At 39.5% G+C, this 13,709-nt stretch overlaps 1 protein-coding gene across 2 annotated transcripts in view; it reads right to left on the bottom strand.

The window, feature by feature from the left end:
- The window catches only part of BMAL2 (basic helix-loop-helix ARNT like 2), a 100,542-nt gene that overhangs the window by 18,281 nt on the left and 68,552 nt on the right, over window positions 1–13,709 (bottom strand). For both annotated transcript variants that reach the window (XR_014082455.1, XM_081591889.1), the window contains exons 8-10: window positions 1,820–2,060; window positions 1,241–1,347; window positions 934–1,084 (exon numbers count right to left, since the gene is read on the bottom strand). Coding sequence is in view for 1 of the 2 variants with exons in the window: in XM_081591889.1 (XP_081448015.1) it covers window positions 934–1,084; window positions 1,241–1,347; window positions 1,820–2,060 (499 nt within the window). In the remaining variant the exon portion in view is untranslated. The remainder of the gene's footprint in view (window positions 1–933; window positions 1,085–1,240; window positions 1,348–1,819; window positions 2,061–13,709) is intronic.

Genomic DNA, 13,709 nt, shown 5'->3' on the forward strand with positions numbered 1-13,709 from the left:
AAGCCAAAAGGAATTTATTACAAAAGGGTGAACTTTTAGCTTACTTCTAAGAACTAATGCCAATGAGCAGTGAATGAATTACTCAAAATATATACTCAAGTTACAAAGCCAGAGGATCACATGGGTTTTTCTTTGTAATTGAAGTATAGTTGTTTTACAATGATTCATGTGTATAGCAAAGTGATTACACACACATATATATTTTCTTTTTCAGTTTCTTTTCCATTATATCACAGGTTATTAAAAGATATTGAATATAGTTCTCTGTGTGATATAGTAGGTCGTTGTTCGTCTATTTTTTATATAGTAGTTTGTATCTATTAATCATCAATTCTCAATTTATTCCCCCCCTTTCTTCTTTGGCAACTATAAGTTTGTTTTCTATGTGAGTCTCTTTCTGTTGTGTAAATAAGTTCATCTGTGTCATTCTTTAATTAATTAAATTTTTGGATGGTAAAATCTCAACTTTTCATCGAGATATAATTGACATATAACATTATATTAGTTTCAGGTGTACAAGATAATGATTTAATATTTGCATATATTGGAAAATGTTCACCACAAAAGTCTAATTAACACCTGTCATTACACATAGTTACAATTTTTATCCTTGTGATGAGAACTTTTTTAAAAAATATTTTTTTGAATTATAGTATAATTGCTTTACAATGTTTAGTTTCTACTATATTTATCATTTTCTAAGATTCTATTAATATATGTAAGTGATATCATATATTTGTCTTTCTCTGTCTGACTTACTTCACTTGGTAGGATAATCTCTAAGTCTACTCATGTTGCTGCAAATGGCATTAACTCAAGTTATAAAGCCAGAGAATCAAATAGTTTTAATGATTTAGCAAGATGAAAAAAGGGAAACAAAGATACTCCTTTGAAATTAATAAAAAGGTCTTAACAACATAAAATATTACTTACAATACTAAAGTGTTGACAGACACAATATATTCCAGTTCTTTGGTCCAAGGATTTGTGAAACTAAACCACTGGCTTTTTAAAGTTACGAAAGACCCATCTTTCACTCTGAATTTGTATGAATCTGTAAATATTTTCTCTTTACTCTGTAGAACTTAACAAGAAAAGATAATAATCAGTATAACAGTTTACCAGTGTATAAATCAGTCCTTTAAGGATTAACTCAAGGTTCAGATTTCACAGGAAGGAAAAATTAGGAGTTGAAGCTATGATTAAAAAGTACTAAAAGACAACCCCACTCAAGGCATACCTGCTTTGTGCTTGTCAGTCAAATTACTATGGTCATCCTGATGAAAATATTCATAACAAGAAGTTCCCAAGAGCTCCTGAGGCAGATATCCTAAAATTGCTGTTGCCCTAGTTTTAAAATTAAAAGTAAAGTTCAGAATTGGTGAATGTATCCCCTTCTGGAAGACTGTTTTTCCATACATAGTCAGGACAGTAGAGAAGTGGACCAGGAGATGAGCAACCCTTAGCTTCACTGGGCTCCCTTTGGCTGCTCTAGACCCAGATTAGAGTTGCAAAGCAGAATGGACACCCAGGCACCAGGCTGCTCCAGAGGCCACCTACCTAATCCATGGTATGCGGTTCTCACCGTGCACTAATAAAGCTGTGGCCACAGGCCATGCAGTTTCTGCACCACTGGCTAAGAAATATTTTAAGTTTACAATTTGGTTACAGATGTATCCATATCCTTATTTCATTTAAGCTTTATTTCCTATTCTAAAGCTTAAAAAAAAAAAAAATTCCAGCTGTGCTACTAAGCCACATTTTTAGTAGCCTTAAATATCCCATTGAACTCTAATCAGTATGGCAAATAAATGTTTACCTTTGATCAACATAGACAAATTTTCCATTAACTGCAAAACGGGTAATAAATTCAGTTGGTTTCACTTTAATCTCGCCGCTGTTCTGTGGGACAATATGTGGATGTAGTCTTCCAATGGCAACAAGACAGGTGAAATTACTCCTGTCTTTCTTATTGTCCCTTTCTTCTTCCATTCCAGCAGTATTTGGAGGCCAGCTTCTCAAGTAACCAGTGCAGTGGATAGTACAGAATTTTCTGTGATCTAATTCAAAGGTTTAAAAAAAGAGCATTTGTCAACTATATTGCAATAAAACTAAAAAAAGATAAAAATTTTAAAAGCATTTCAATCATTATGAATGAATTCATTACACTGACATTTATATTAGTTTATAATTCTTCTATGAAATAGTATTAATGCTAAATATGAAAAGGGAATAGGTTGGCATTAAAAAGAAAGCATCGATCATGTTTACTTAACAACTTAATTCCTAATGGGTTATTTTTCTCAAGAACTAAAGTATATGTCCTACATCAAAAGGACTGTTTTAATTTCAGTTTAAACAGATCCATAGCTATTTCATTATTTCCAAGTTAATTTGTTAAATTACAGTAATTTCTATGTTAAAAACTGTTAAACTTCATACCCCCTTGCTCTTGGCTACAGAAGTATTGTTTTCAGCTTATTTAAATTTGGTATATTATAATTTATATTTATAAATTTAAAGGACACATGGATATATCCTTAAATTTCTTATGTCAGCATTTATAATGGCTAATAGATATTTATTATAATATATTACAGAAACATTTCAGAGAACATTCAGAGAAATTTATCATAAAATGTATAAAAATAAAACGATTAAATTTTCAAAAAAAAAATCTTAAGCAATTAAGTCATAAGAAAACACTCATCAAACAGATTCAACCAGGAAAATTAAAAATTGGAAATAATCCATATCTGCAAATATCAGGAAATTTTTAAGAAAACAATAACAGTATAAAAGATAGGCAGTATACAGATTATGGCAATCTACAAAAAATTAAAGGTAAAAAAGAGGGGAGAAAAAAAACAGTTGTTTGTAATAAGATTTAGGAAAGACCAGAATAGTCATTGTTGTAAGTTGGCACTTTTTGCTCAGACTGTTATTACAAATCTTTAAAAAAATTCTTTTGATGGAAGATGATACGGGCTGTCTTATTAAGATAGCAACTAATAGTAATAGCAAAGGTGTAAATAACACTTTATTTGCCATGCTCTAAGTTCTCAGTATAATTCATTTAATCTTAATTAAAAGATGCTTGCTCCTTGGAAGAAAAGCTATGACAACCTAGACAGCATATTAAAAAGCAAAGACATCACTTTGCAGACAAAGGTCCATTTAGCCAAAGCTATGGTTTTTTAGTAGTCATGTATGGATATGAGAGTTGGACCATGAAGAAGGCTGAGCACCGAAGAATTGATGCTTTCAAACTGCGGTGCTGAAGACTCTTGGGAGTCCCTTGGACAGCAAGGAGATCAAACCAGTCATTCCTAAAGGAAATCAACCTTGAATATTCACTGGAAGGACTGATGCTGAAGCTGAAGTTCCAATACTTTGGCTACCTGATGTGAAAAGCCAACTCATTCGAAAAGAAGCTGATGCTGGAAAAGATTGAGGGCAGGAAGAGAAGGGGGTGACAGGGGATGAGATGATTGCCTGGCATCACTGACTCAATGGACATGAGTTTGATCAAACTCTGGGAGATAGTGAAGGACAAGGAAGTCTGGAGTGCCTCAGTCCATAGGCTCACAAAGAGTTGGACTTGACTGAGTGACTGAGCAACAAAAACAATAGTTCTATGAGAGGTTCTAATACTATCCCCACCATCTTAGGAAACTGAGTTACTGCCAAGGTTACAGCAGGGAAGGGTGGAGGTTGGGGTTTACATCCAGACAGGCTGCTTCCAAAACTCCCTCTCTGAACCACTGTTCTGGTGCTACTTGATGGAAGTGAGTGCTGTCACAGCAGGTACTCAAACAGGAGCCTGAGTGATGGAGAGGGAGGGCTATAAAAGGTGTTCCAATCAGAGGGAACAGCCAGTGCAAACGGAGTCAAGAGTAAGCAGTCAGAAGTGGCGGGGGCACCCTCTGTCATGGGGAAGTGTCTGGAGAAGCAGGGAACAGACAGTTTAGCTCTTGTAACAGCATTAGTTAGTTGCTCAGCCATGTCTGACTCTTTGTGATTCTGTGATCTGAAGCCCTCCAGGTTCCTCTGTCCATGGAATTCTCCAGGCAAGAACACTAGAGTGGGTAGCCAGCTATTCTCTTCTCCAGGGGATCTTCCTGACCCAAGGATGGAACCCAGGTCTCCTGCATTGCAAGCAGAGTATTTCCTATCTGAGCCAAAGGACCTTGTATTCAACATTTAACAGACATCAACACTCTCCACAGCCCACAGATGCCTTAAATTACAAGTTGTTATCTCTTTCAACCCCAAACCAAGTCTTGATCACTTATTCCCTATCCTGCTTTATGGCACCACAATCAACCCAGGTAGGTAAATAAAATATCTGGGCTCCTCCCTTTACCTCACCCAATATCCAAGATACCTTCAAGGAATTAAAAATTAGCATAAATACAAGGTTTTCATTTATACTAACAAAACTACATCATAGTCAAAAATAAAAAGGCTGGGGCTTCCCTGGCAGTTCACTGGTTAAGACTCTGCCTTCCAATGCTGGGAGCACAGGTTTGATCCCTGGTCAGGGAACTAAGATCCCACATGCCATGCAGTGCAGCCAAAATTTTGAAAAATAAAATAAAAAGTGAAAAGGCTTACACCTGTGACAACACGGATGGGCCCTGAGTGTATTATGCTGCGTCAGATGGAGAAAGACAAACACCATATAATTTCACTCATATTTGGAATATGGAAACAAAAAAACAAAATAAATGAACAAACCAAATCAACCAAAAACAAACACATTGATAAAGAGAACAGAGCAGTAGTTACCAGAGGGGAAGGGGAAGGGGGGAGGACAAAGTGAGTAAAGGCAAATCAATTGTATGGTGAAGGATGAAACTAAATCTTGGTGGTGAGCACACTGCAATGTATACAGAACTAGAAATACAATGTTGTACACATGAAACTTTTATAATGTTATAAACCAAAGTTACCTCAATACAAAAAATAAAAAAATAAACTTTAAAAAAAGCTTAGAGGGACTTCCCTGGTGGTCCAGTGGATAAGACTCAGTGCTCCCAATCCTGGAGGCCTGGGTTCAATTCCTGGTCAGGGAACTAGATCCCACATGCTGCAAGCAACTAATACCTGGTGGAGCCAAATGAATAAATAAATATGGAAAGGGAAAAGGCTTACACACTGAGTTAGACATTTCTGGGTTCTTGCAAATTTACAAAAGATACTAACTAAAAATATTCTGTGTGCATGTGCACTAAGTCGTGTCTGACTCTTTGTGACCCCATGAACTTGGGCCTGCCAGGCTTGTCTGTCCATGGGATTTTCCAGGCAAGAATACTGGATAGGGTTGCCATTTCCTATTTCAGGCTCAACTGAAAATACAGATTGGAAAGTTTTATATTAATGTATGGAAGAAAGTAGGGAAAACCACTAGTCAATTCAGGTATGACCTAAATCAAATCCCTTATGATTATACAGTGGAAATGAGAAATAGATTTAAGGGACTAGATCTGATAGACAGAGTGCCTGATGAACTATGGACGGAGGTTCGTGACATTGTACAGGAGACAGGGATCAAGACCACCCCCATGAAAAAGAAATGCAAAAAACCAAAATGGCTGTCTGAGGAGCCCTTACAAATAGCTGTGAAAAGAAGAGAAGCGAAAAGCAAAGGAGAAAAAGAAAGATATTCTCATTTGAATGCAGCATTCCAAAGAATAGCAAGGAGAGATAAGAAAGCCTTCCTCAGCGATCAATGCAAAGAAGTAGAGGAAAACAACAGAATGGGAAAGACTAGAGATCTCTTCAAGAAAATTAGAGATACTAAGGGAACATTTCATGCAAAGATGGGCTCAATAAAAGACAGAAATGGTAGGGACCTAACAGAAGCAGAAGAGATGGCAAGAATACACAGAAGAACTGTACAAAAAAGATCTTCACAACCCTAATAATCACGATGCTGTGATCATTGACCTAGAGCCAGACATCCTGGAATGTGAAGTCAAGTGGGCCTTAGAAAGCATCACTACGAACAAAGATAGTGGAGGTGATGGATTCCAGTTGAGCTACTTCAAATCCTCAAAGATGATGCTGTGAAAGTGCTGCACTCAATATGCCAGCAAACATGGAAAACTCAGCAGTGGCCACAGGACTGGAAAAGGTCAGTTTTCATTCCAATCCCAAAGAAAGGCAATGCCAAAGAATGCTCAAACTATCGCACAATTGCACTCATCTCACACTAGCAAAGTAATGCTCAAAATTCTCCAAGCCAGGCTTCAGCAATATGTGAACCGTAAACTTTCAGATGTTCAAGCTTGATTTAGAAAAGGCAGAGGAACCAGAGATCAAATTGCCAATATCCGCTGGATCATCAAAAAAGCAAGAGAGTTTCAGAAAAACATCTATTTCTGCTTTATTGACTATGCTAAAGCCTTTCACTGTGTGGATCACAATAAACAATGGAAAATTCTGAAAGAGATGGGAATACCAGACCACCTGACCTTCCTCTTGAGAAATCTGTATGCAGGTCAGGAAGCAATAGTTAGAACTGGACATGGAACCACAGACTGGTTCCAAATAGGAAAAGGAGTATGTCAAGGCTATATATTGTCACCCCTGCTTATTTAACTTATATGCAGAGTACATCATGAGAAATGCTGGGCTGGAAGAAGCATAAGCTGGAATCAAGATTGCCGGGAGAAATATCAATAACCTCAGATATGCAGATGACACCACCCTTATGGCAGAAAGCGAAGAAGAAATAAAAAGCCTCTTGATGAAAGTGAGAGAGGAGAGTGAAAAAGTTGGCTGAAAGCTCAACATTCAGAAAACTAAGATCATGGCATCTGGTCCCATCACTTCATGGGAAATGGATGGGCAAACAGTGGAAACAGTGGCTGACTTTATTTTTTTAGGCTCCAAAATCACTGCAGATGGTGATTGCAGCCATGAAATTAAAACACTGTTACTCCTTGGAAGGAAGGTGATGACCAACCTAGACAGCATATTAAAAAGCAGAGACATTACTTTGTCAACAAAGGTCCGACTAGTCAAGGCTATGGTTTTTCCAGTAGTCATGTATGGAGAGTTGGATGGTGAAGAAAAGAAAGCTGAGCTCCGAAGAATTGATGCCTTTGAACTGTGGTGTTGGAGAAGACTCTTGAGAGTCCCTTGGACTGCAAGGAGGTCCAACCAGTCCATCCTAAAGGAGATCAGTCCTGGGTGTTCATTGGAAGGACTGATGTTGAAGCTGAAACTCCAATACTTTGGCCACCTCATGCGAAGAATTGACTCATTGGAAAAGACCCTGATGCTGGGAAGGATTGGGGGCGGGAGGAGAAGGGGACGACAGTGGATGAGATGGCTGGATGGCATCACAGACTCGATGGACATGAGTTTGGGTAAACTCCGGGAGTTGGTGATGGACAGGGAGGCCTGGCGTGCTGCAATTCATGGGGTCGCAAAGGGTTGGACACGACTGAGCAACTGAACTGAACTGAACTGATGGAATCTCATCCTAGAGAACGTAGCCTTTGACTTCAGTTCTCTAATAATAGGGTTACCAACAGTTTCTAACTTACCCTGTTCCTTAATTCCCACCTGAACTTTCATTCAGTTGGCAGATTTCTAGTTGGGATTGTGTAATTCCATCTACTGATGGAATTTGATCCATTTGATCAATTATCTAAAGTTTTAAAAAATCCCATTAAGAAACACTTTTATCCCCAATATTCTTTAGACTTTTACCTAAATATTGGGATCACGGGTCTCAATCCTTCCCAAACTAATTATTTACATTAGCTCCACATGTAGATTCATAAGCAATCTACTCCATGATTTTAAAAAGAAAAATTAAATCCAAGCACTGATATAACCCATAGGACAGCTTTTCAAAATCCTTTCAAAAGGATTCAAAATCATTTATGAACGTTTTCTTCCACAAGTTGTGGGCTGGGTCTCTCAACTTGATATCTTGCTGACTTAGTTTGAATTCTCACAGAAGCTGATCCTGAGACCAGGATTCAAGTACAAGAAGTATGTTTGAGAGGTGCTCCTAGGGAGCTCCGTCAAGGAAGTCAGACAGGGAAGACAAAGAAACTAATAATAGACCCATTTGCCAACAGGTCGCCACTTTGAGAAAACTGAAGCTTAATCTATTGGGGCATTCTGGGAGAAAAATGGAGAACAAAAACCCCGGAGTTATGTGGCCTGAAGGGCCTCAAGGAATAGGAGAGCAAGGGTATTGAGAGTTAACTTAGGCAGGTTGATAAGGAGTCCAAGCCTAAGGCCCCTTCAAGGAGGAGGTAAACATTCTTTCTTTTTTACATTCTTTTGCCTTAGACAAGATATTGTTCATAGGTAGCAGTATCTCTTGTTCAAGGACATGCTTTTTTTTTTTTTTTTTTTTTGAGTTTTGGATGTATGTTATGGGAGAAGGTCTGGGTAAAAACTTCCATAGCCTTGAGCTCTGGGTTAACCTGTTTCTTCTGGCTAATCTCGTGCTGATGTCATTCCAGGATGTATGTTAAGGGAAAGGATCTGGACAAAATTCTCACAGCCTTGAGGTATTTTTTTAATCTATTCTCAGCAGCTATTTGAGAAGTATATAAGGCCCCACTTAAATTAGTGAGGCAGGTACTCTCCTGCCCCTTTCTGATGTCTATCAGATGTCGGAAGTTTTTTTTTTTTGTCACTTCCACTTTAAATAAAATCTACACAAAGCTCTGAGTGACTGAGACTCTTTGGTCCTCAAGTTAAATCTCTTTCAGAGACCATGAATCTGGTGACACCGTTAACTGTTCATCACTAAGATATCAGCATTTATATATCAGCTGCCCTCAGTCAGTGGATGGGGGATGCTCCCAGGCAGCAATGCCCCCCAGGACTGGAGGCCCGCCACTTGCTGATACAGGCAGAACTGTCTCTAAGGACCAGAGAAAGAGGCCAAGTAGAGAGTCATGAGTGTTGGACAGTGGAAGCCAGGTGGCATGAGAGGATGTTGTGGGGTTCTGATAACTGCCACACTTGCAGAAGAAGCCAATGGATTACTGATATTCTTACCAAGATAAATTTAAGGAATATCTAAGCTATTTGGTAACAATCATTCATCCCTAGCTGCCTTTGATTTCACAAGCGGAGGTACATGAGCAATCTTATCCTTGTCTTAAAAGCTTTTTCAAAGTTTGAATTCATGGCATGCATGTTACAATTAGGGTCGAAATAAGGTTTTTAATGCCAATCATGTTTTTTAAAAAGACTTTTTATTATGGAAAATCTCAAATATCCACAAAATCAGAGAGAACAGTCACTCGAGTGACTCATGGCCAATCTTGCCTTTCCATAAACCTTAAATTCATTTTCAATTAGCCTCAAGAGGGCTGCTTTCCAGTCTCTCTTCTTTTAAATTTAAATATAATGAGGGCAAAAACTCATCAAAATATAATGAGACAAAAAATAAGTGATTTCCAGAGGTAGTATGGGGGAGAGATGAACAGACAGAGCAGAGAGGATTTTTAGGGCAGTGAAAATACTCTGTATAGTATTACAACGATGACCGAGATTGAACCCTAAGGTAAAGTAATGGGCTTCAGATGACTATGATGCGTCAATGTACTATATATATATGACATATATATATGTGCTATATGTACAACAGCATTTTGGGTGAAAGATTCAGTTGATAATGGAGGCAGCTATACATGTGTGGGGACAAGGGATATATGGGAAACCTCTGTACCTCCCTCTCGATTATGTTGTAAACCTCAACCTGCTCTAAAAAAATAGTTTTAAACAATAATTTAAAAATTTAACTGTAACTGACGTGTCATGGTAAAAGGGAAGAAAAACACCTTTGCTAACTATAGGCTTTTCTCATTAATAGGGAGTGGTCTTAAAACACAGTGAATTCCATTGGTTAATTATTATTGGAAAAAACAATTTAGTAGCAACACTACACAAAATTGAAGACAAAAGGAGAAGAGGGAGGCAGAGAATGAGATGGTTAGATAGTATCACCAGCTCATTGGGTGTGAGTTTGAGCAAACTCCGGGAAATAGAGAAGGACAGGGAAGCCTGGAGTGCTGCAGTCCACAGGGTCACAAAGAGTCAGACGTGATTTCAAGACTGGACAACAACAACTATGTAAAATCTAATCATTTCACTTGACAGACACTCTCTTTGGTTAAAGTAGAATACAAAAGTGTATCACGAGTGGGACACTATCCGTGTGGCCAGTCAGGGTTACATTCTGCAGTTACCGCCTCCTGACCCAGGCAACTGTCTGTACGCCTGTCTACATACAGTCTCCCCAAATTTCAACTCTTCCACCGGTGAGGCAGGGCCTCGCCATCAGAATAAGACATATGCTTTGTCACCTTAGTCGCTCAGTCATGTTTAACTCATTGTGATCCCATGGACTGTAGCCTGCCAGGCTCCTCAGTCCATGGAATTTTCCAGGCAAGATACTAGAGTGGGTTGCCATTCCCTTCTCCAGTGGATTTTTCCAACCCAGGTATTGAACCTGGGTCTCCAGCAATGCAGGCAGATTATTTATCATCTGAGCTACCAGGGAAGCCCTGAGGAAGGGCCCATCTGATGATTAATATGCTCTCACTGTTCCTGAGGCAAACAGGGCTCATGCCTTTGGCACAGAGCTCTGGAGTGTTAAGTGAAATACTTGGTCAGGCACTTGAGCAGATTAAAAAGTCCTTTTTGAAAAGGTGTTTGACTCTGACTGCAGGCCTCTGTGTGGCCCAGCCTGGCAGGGGAATGAACGTCCGTGTGTGGGCAGGGATACATTCCTAGAGAAGGAGCCAAGCCCCGGGCTGTGTGTCTGCTGCAGAAATCATCTAGAATGGACCTCTTTCATTAACAACCTTTGGCATCTAGGAAGCTACTCCAGTTGGTAGCATGACACAGTGGAAAGAATACAGATTTTAAGGCCGGATTCCTGATTCTGCCACCTTCTGTGTGACTTCCAACAAGTTACAGAATCTTTTCAGGCCTCATGTTTTCTCATTTGCAAGACTGGGATGGTTTACACAGGACGGTTATGCAAATGAAAGTAGGTTACTCATGCAAAGTGCTTGGAATACAGATTTAAAATAATTACTGATTCTCCTCTTGCTCTTTTATTTTCCTTCTCCTCTTTCTGAGCCACAAATAACAGCTTACATTTATTGAGTGCTGTCTAGGAGCCAAGCACTGCCTTAGCCACATGTAATCCTCACCTCACTCCCATGTGGTGCTATTATTCCAGGCTTTATATCAGTCTGCTTGGGCTGCCATATAAAATATCACAGACTGAGTGGCTGAAATAATAGAAATTAATTTTCTCACAGTTCTGGGGGCTAGCGGTCCTGGATCAAGGTGTTGGAAAGTTTGGTTTCTCTCAAGGCCTCCCTCTGGCTTGTAGATGGCCTACTGTTTCCTCACGTGGCCTCCTCTGTGTGTGTACCCCTGGTGTCTCCTCCTCCTCTTATGATGACATCAGATTAGGCCCCCACTCTTATGACCCTAATGGCAGAAAGTGAAGAGGAACTAAAGAGCCTCTTAATAAAAGTGAAAGGAGAGTGAAAAAGCTGGCCTAAAACTCAACATTCAAAAAACAAAGATCATGGCATCCAGTCCCATCACTTCATGGCAAATAGAGGGGGAAAAAGTGGAAACAGTGGCAGATTTTATTTTCTTGGGCTTCAAAATCACTGTGGACAGTGACTGTAGTCATGAAATTAAAATATGCTTGCTCCTTAGAAAGAAAGCTATGACAGACCTAGACAGCATATTAAAAAGCAGAGACATCACTTTGCAGACAAAGGTCCATATAGTCAAGGCTATGGTTTTTCCAGTAGTCACATATGGATTGAGAGTTGGACTATGAAGAAGGCTGAGTGCCTGAGTTGATGCTTTTGAATTGTGGTGCTGGAGAAGACTCTTGCAAGTCCCTTGGACAGCAAGGAGATCAAACCAGTCAATCCTAAAGGAAATCAACTCTGAGTATAAATAGGAAGGATTGATGCTGAAGCTAAAGCTCCAATCCTTTGGCCACCTGAAGGGAAGAGCTGACTCACTGGAAAAGACCCTGATGCTGGGAAAGATTGAGGGTAGCAGGAGAAGATGGTTGGATAGTATCACCGACTCAGTGGATATGAGTTCGAGCACACTCCAGGAGATAGTGAAGGACAGGGAAGCCTGGGGTGTTGCAGTCCAGAGAATCAGAAACAACTGAGCGACTGAATAGCTTATGATCCCTGCTACTGCTGCTGCTAAGGCGCTTCAGTTGTGTCTGACTCTGTGCGACCCTATAGATGGCCGCCCACCAGGCTCCTCTGTCCCTGGGATTCTCCAGGCAAGAATACTGGAGTGGGTTGCCATTTCCTTCTCCAGCTTATGACCTCACTTAACCTTAATTACCTCTTTAAAGCCCTTATCTCCAAATTTACAGTCATGTTGCGAGTAAGGGCTTCTACATGTGGATTTAGGAGGAGCACAATTCAGTCCACTCATCCATTTTCCATATATTGAGAGAAGCTTGCCTAAAGTCGCACAGTTGTTAAGCAGCATACCCGACATTAAAATTCTACTGAATTCGGAACCCAGGCTCTTTCTACTCTGTCTTAAAGCCTATCCACCAACATGGCTGTTTGGAAGCAGGGTCTGTTATAAGACCCTGGGACACTGGAGGAACTTAAACAATATGTCAGTTTTTTAACTCATCACAGAATTCAACCATAAATTAGCTCTAATTGACCATTTACCCGATATTCTTGAAATACCTGTATTTTCCCAGTAGGACTATCAATATTTATTTCAAAGGAAAGAAAATTTCCCTGCTTCTTCTACAAATCTCTAACACTTAAAATTTTTAAAAATCCTTCTAGAAACCACATGGAAGGACTAAAGTTTGACTATTACATTCTTCAAGAATACTGCTTGCATTTTTTTTTTTAACCTACAATTGTACACATGTGTTTTTGCTTAGGATTCAGTATTTATAAGACTGCTTCAGAATGCTGTAACAGGACCATGTAGTTTCACAGAGGATGTCTCATTTTCCTTTTGGTATCTTTACAGAGTTAAAATATCAGACACAGAAAGTATTATACCTCTAAGATTAATGTCAATGTTGTTGTGGTGTTGTTGTTTAGTCGCTAAGTCATGTCTGACTCTTTGTGACCCCATGGACTATAGCTTGCCAGGCTCCTCTGTTCATGGGATTTTCCAGGCAAGAATACTGGAGTGGGTTGCCATTCTCTTCTGAATCCAGGGATCCAACCCTCATCTCCTGTATTGGCAGATGAATTCTTTATTCCTGAGGTACTAGGGAAGCCCTATTGTCAATGACTAACTGTATATATTCAGTCATGTGCACATACATTTATTTTCAGCAAAGCCCAGATTCCTTTGGTTCCTACTGGAGAGCCTTTTCTGAAATACTTATGAGAATTACCATAGAGAAAATGATCCAAGTTGTTTGCTTTCTTGGTCAGCTGGGCCCCCGATAATAAGCACTACAGGCTGAGTGGCTTAAACAACAGAAATTTATCTCCTCAAAGTTCTGGAGCCTGTGGTTCTGAGATCAGGATGGCAGCATAGTTGACTTCTGGCTTGCAGATAGCTATCATCTCACTGTGTGCTCACAGACTACAAATCTTCTGGGCTCCCCTCTTAGAACGGTGCTAAATATAGCATGAGGGCCCCACCCTCATGGCTTCATCTAAATCTAATTATAT

Source organism: Giraffa tippelskirchi, chromosome 4 (assembly GCF_054371585.1).
Source record: "Giraffa tippelskirchi isolate mGirTip1 chromosome 4, T2T-mGirTip1v1.2.pri, whole genome shotgun sequence".
Classification (NCBI taxonomy): Eukaryota; Metazoa; Chordata; class Mammalia; order Artiodactyla; family Giraffidae; genus Giraffa; species Giraffa tippelskirchi.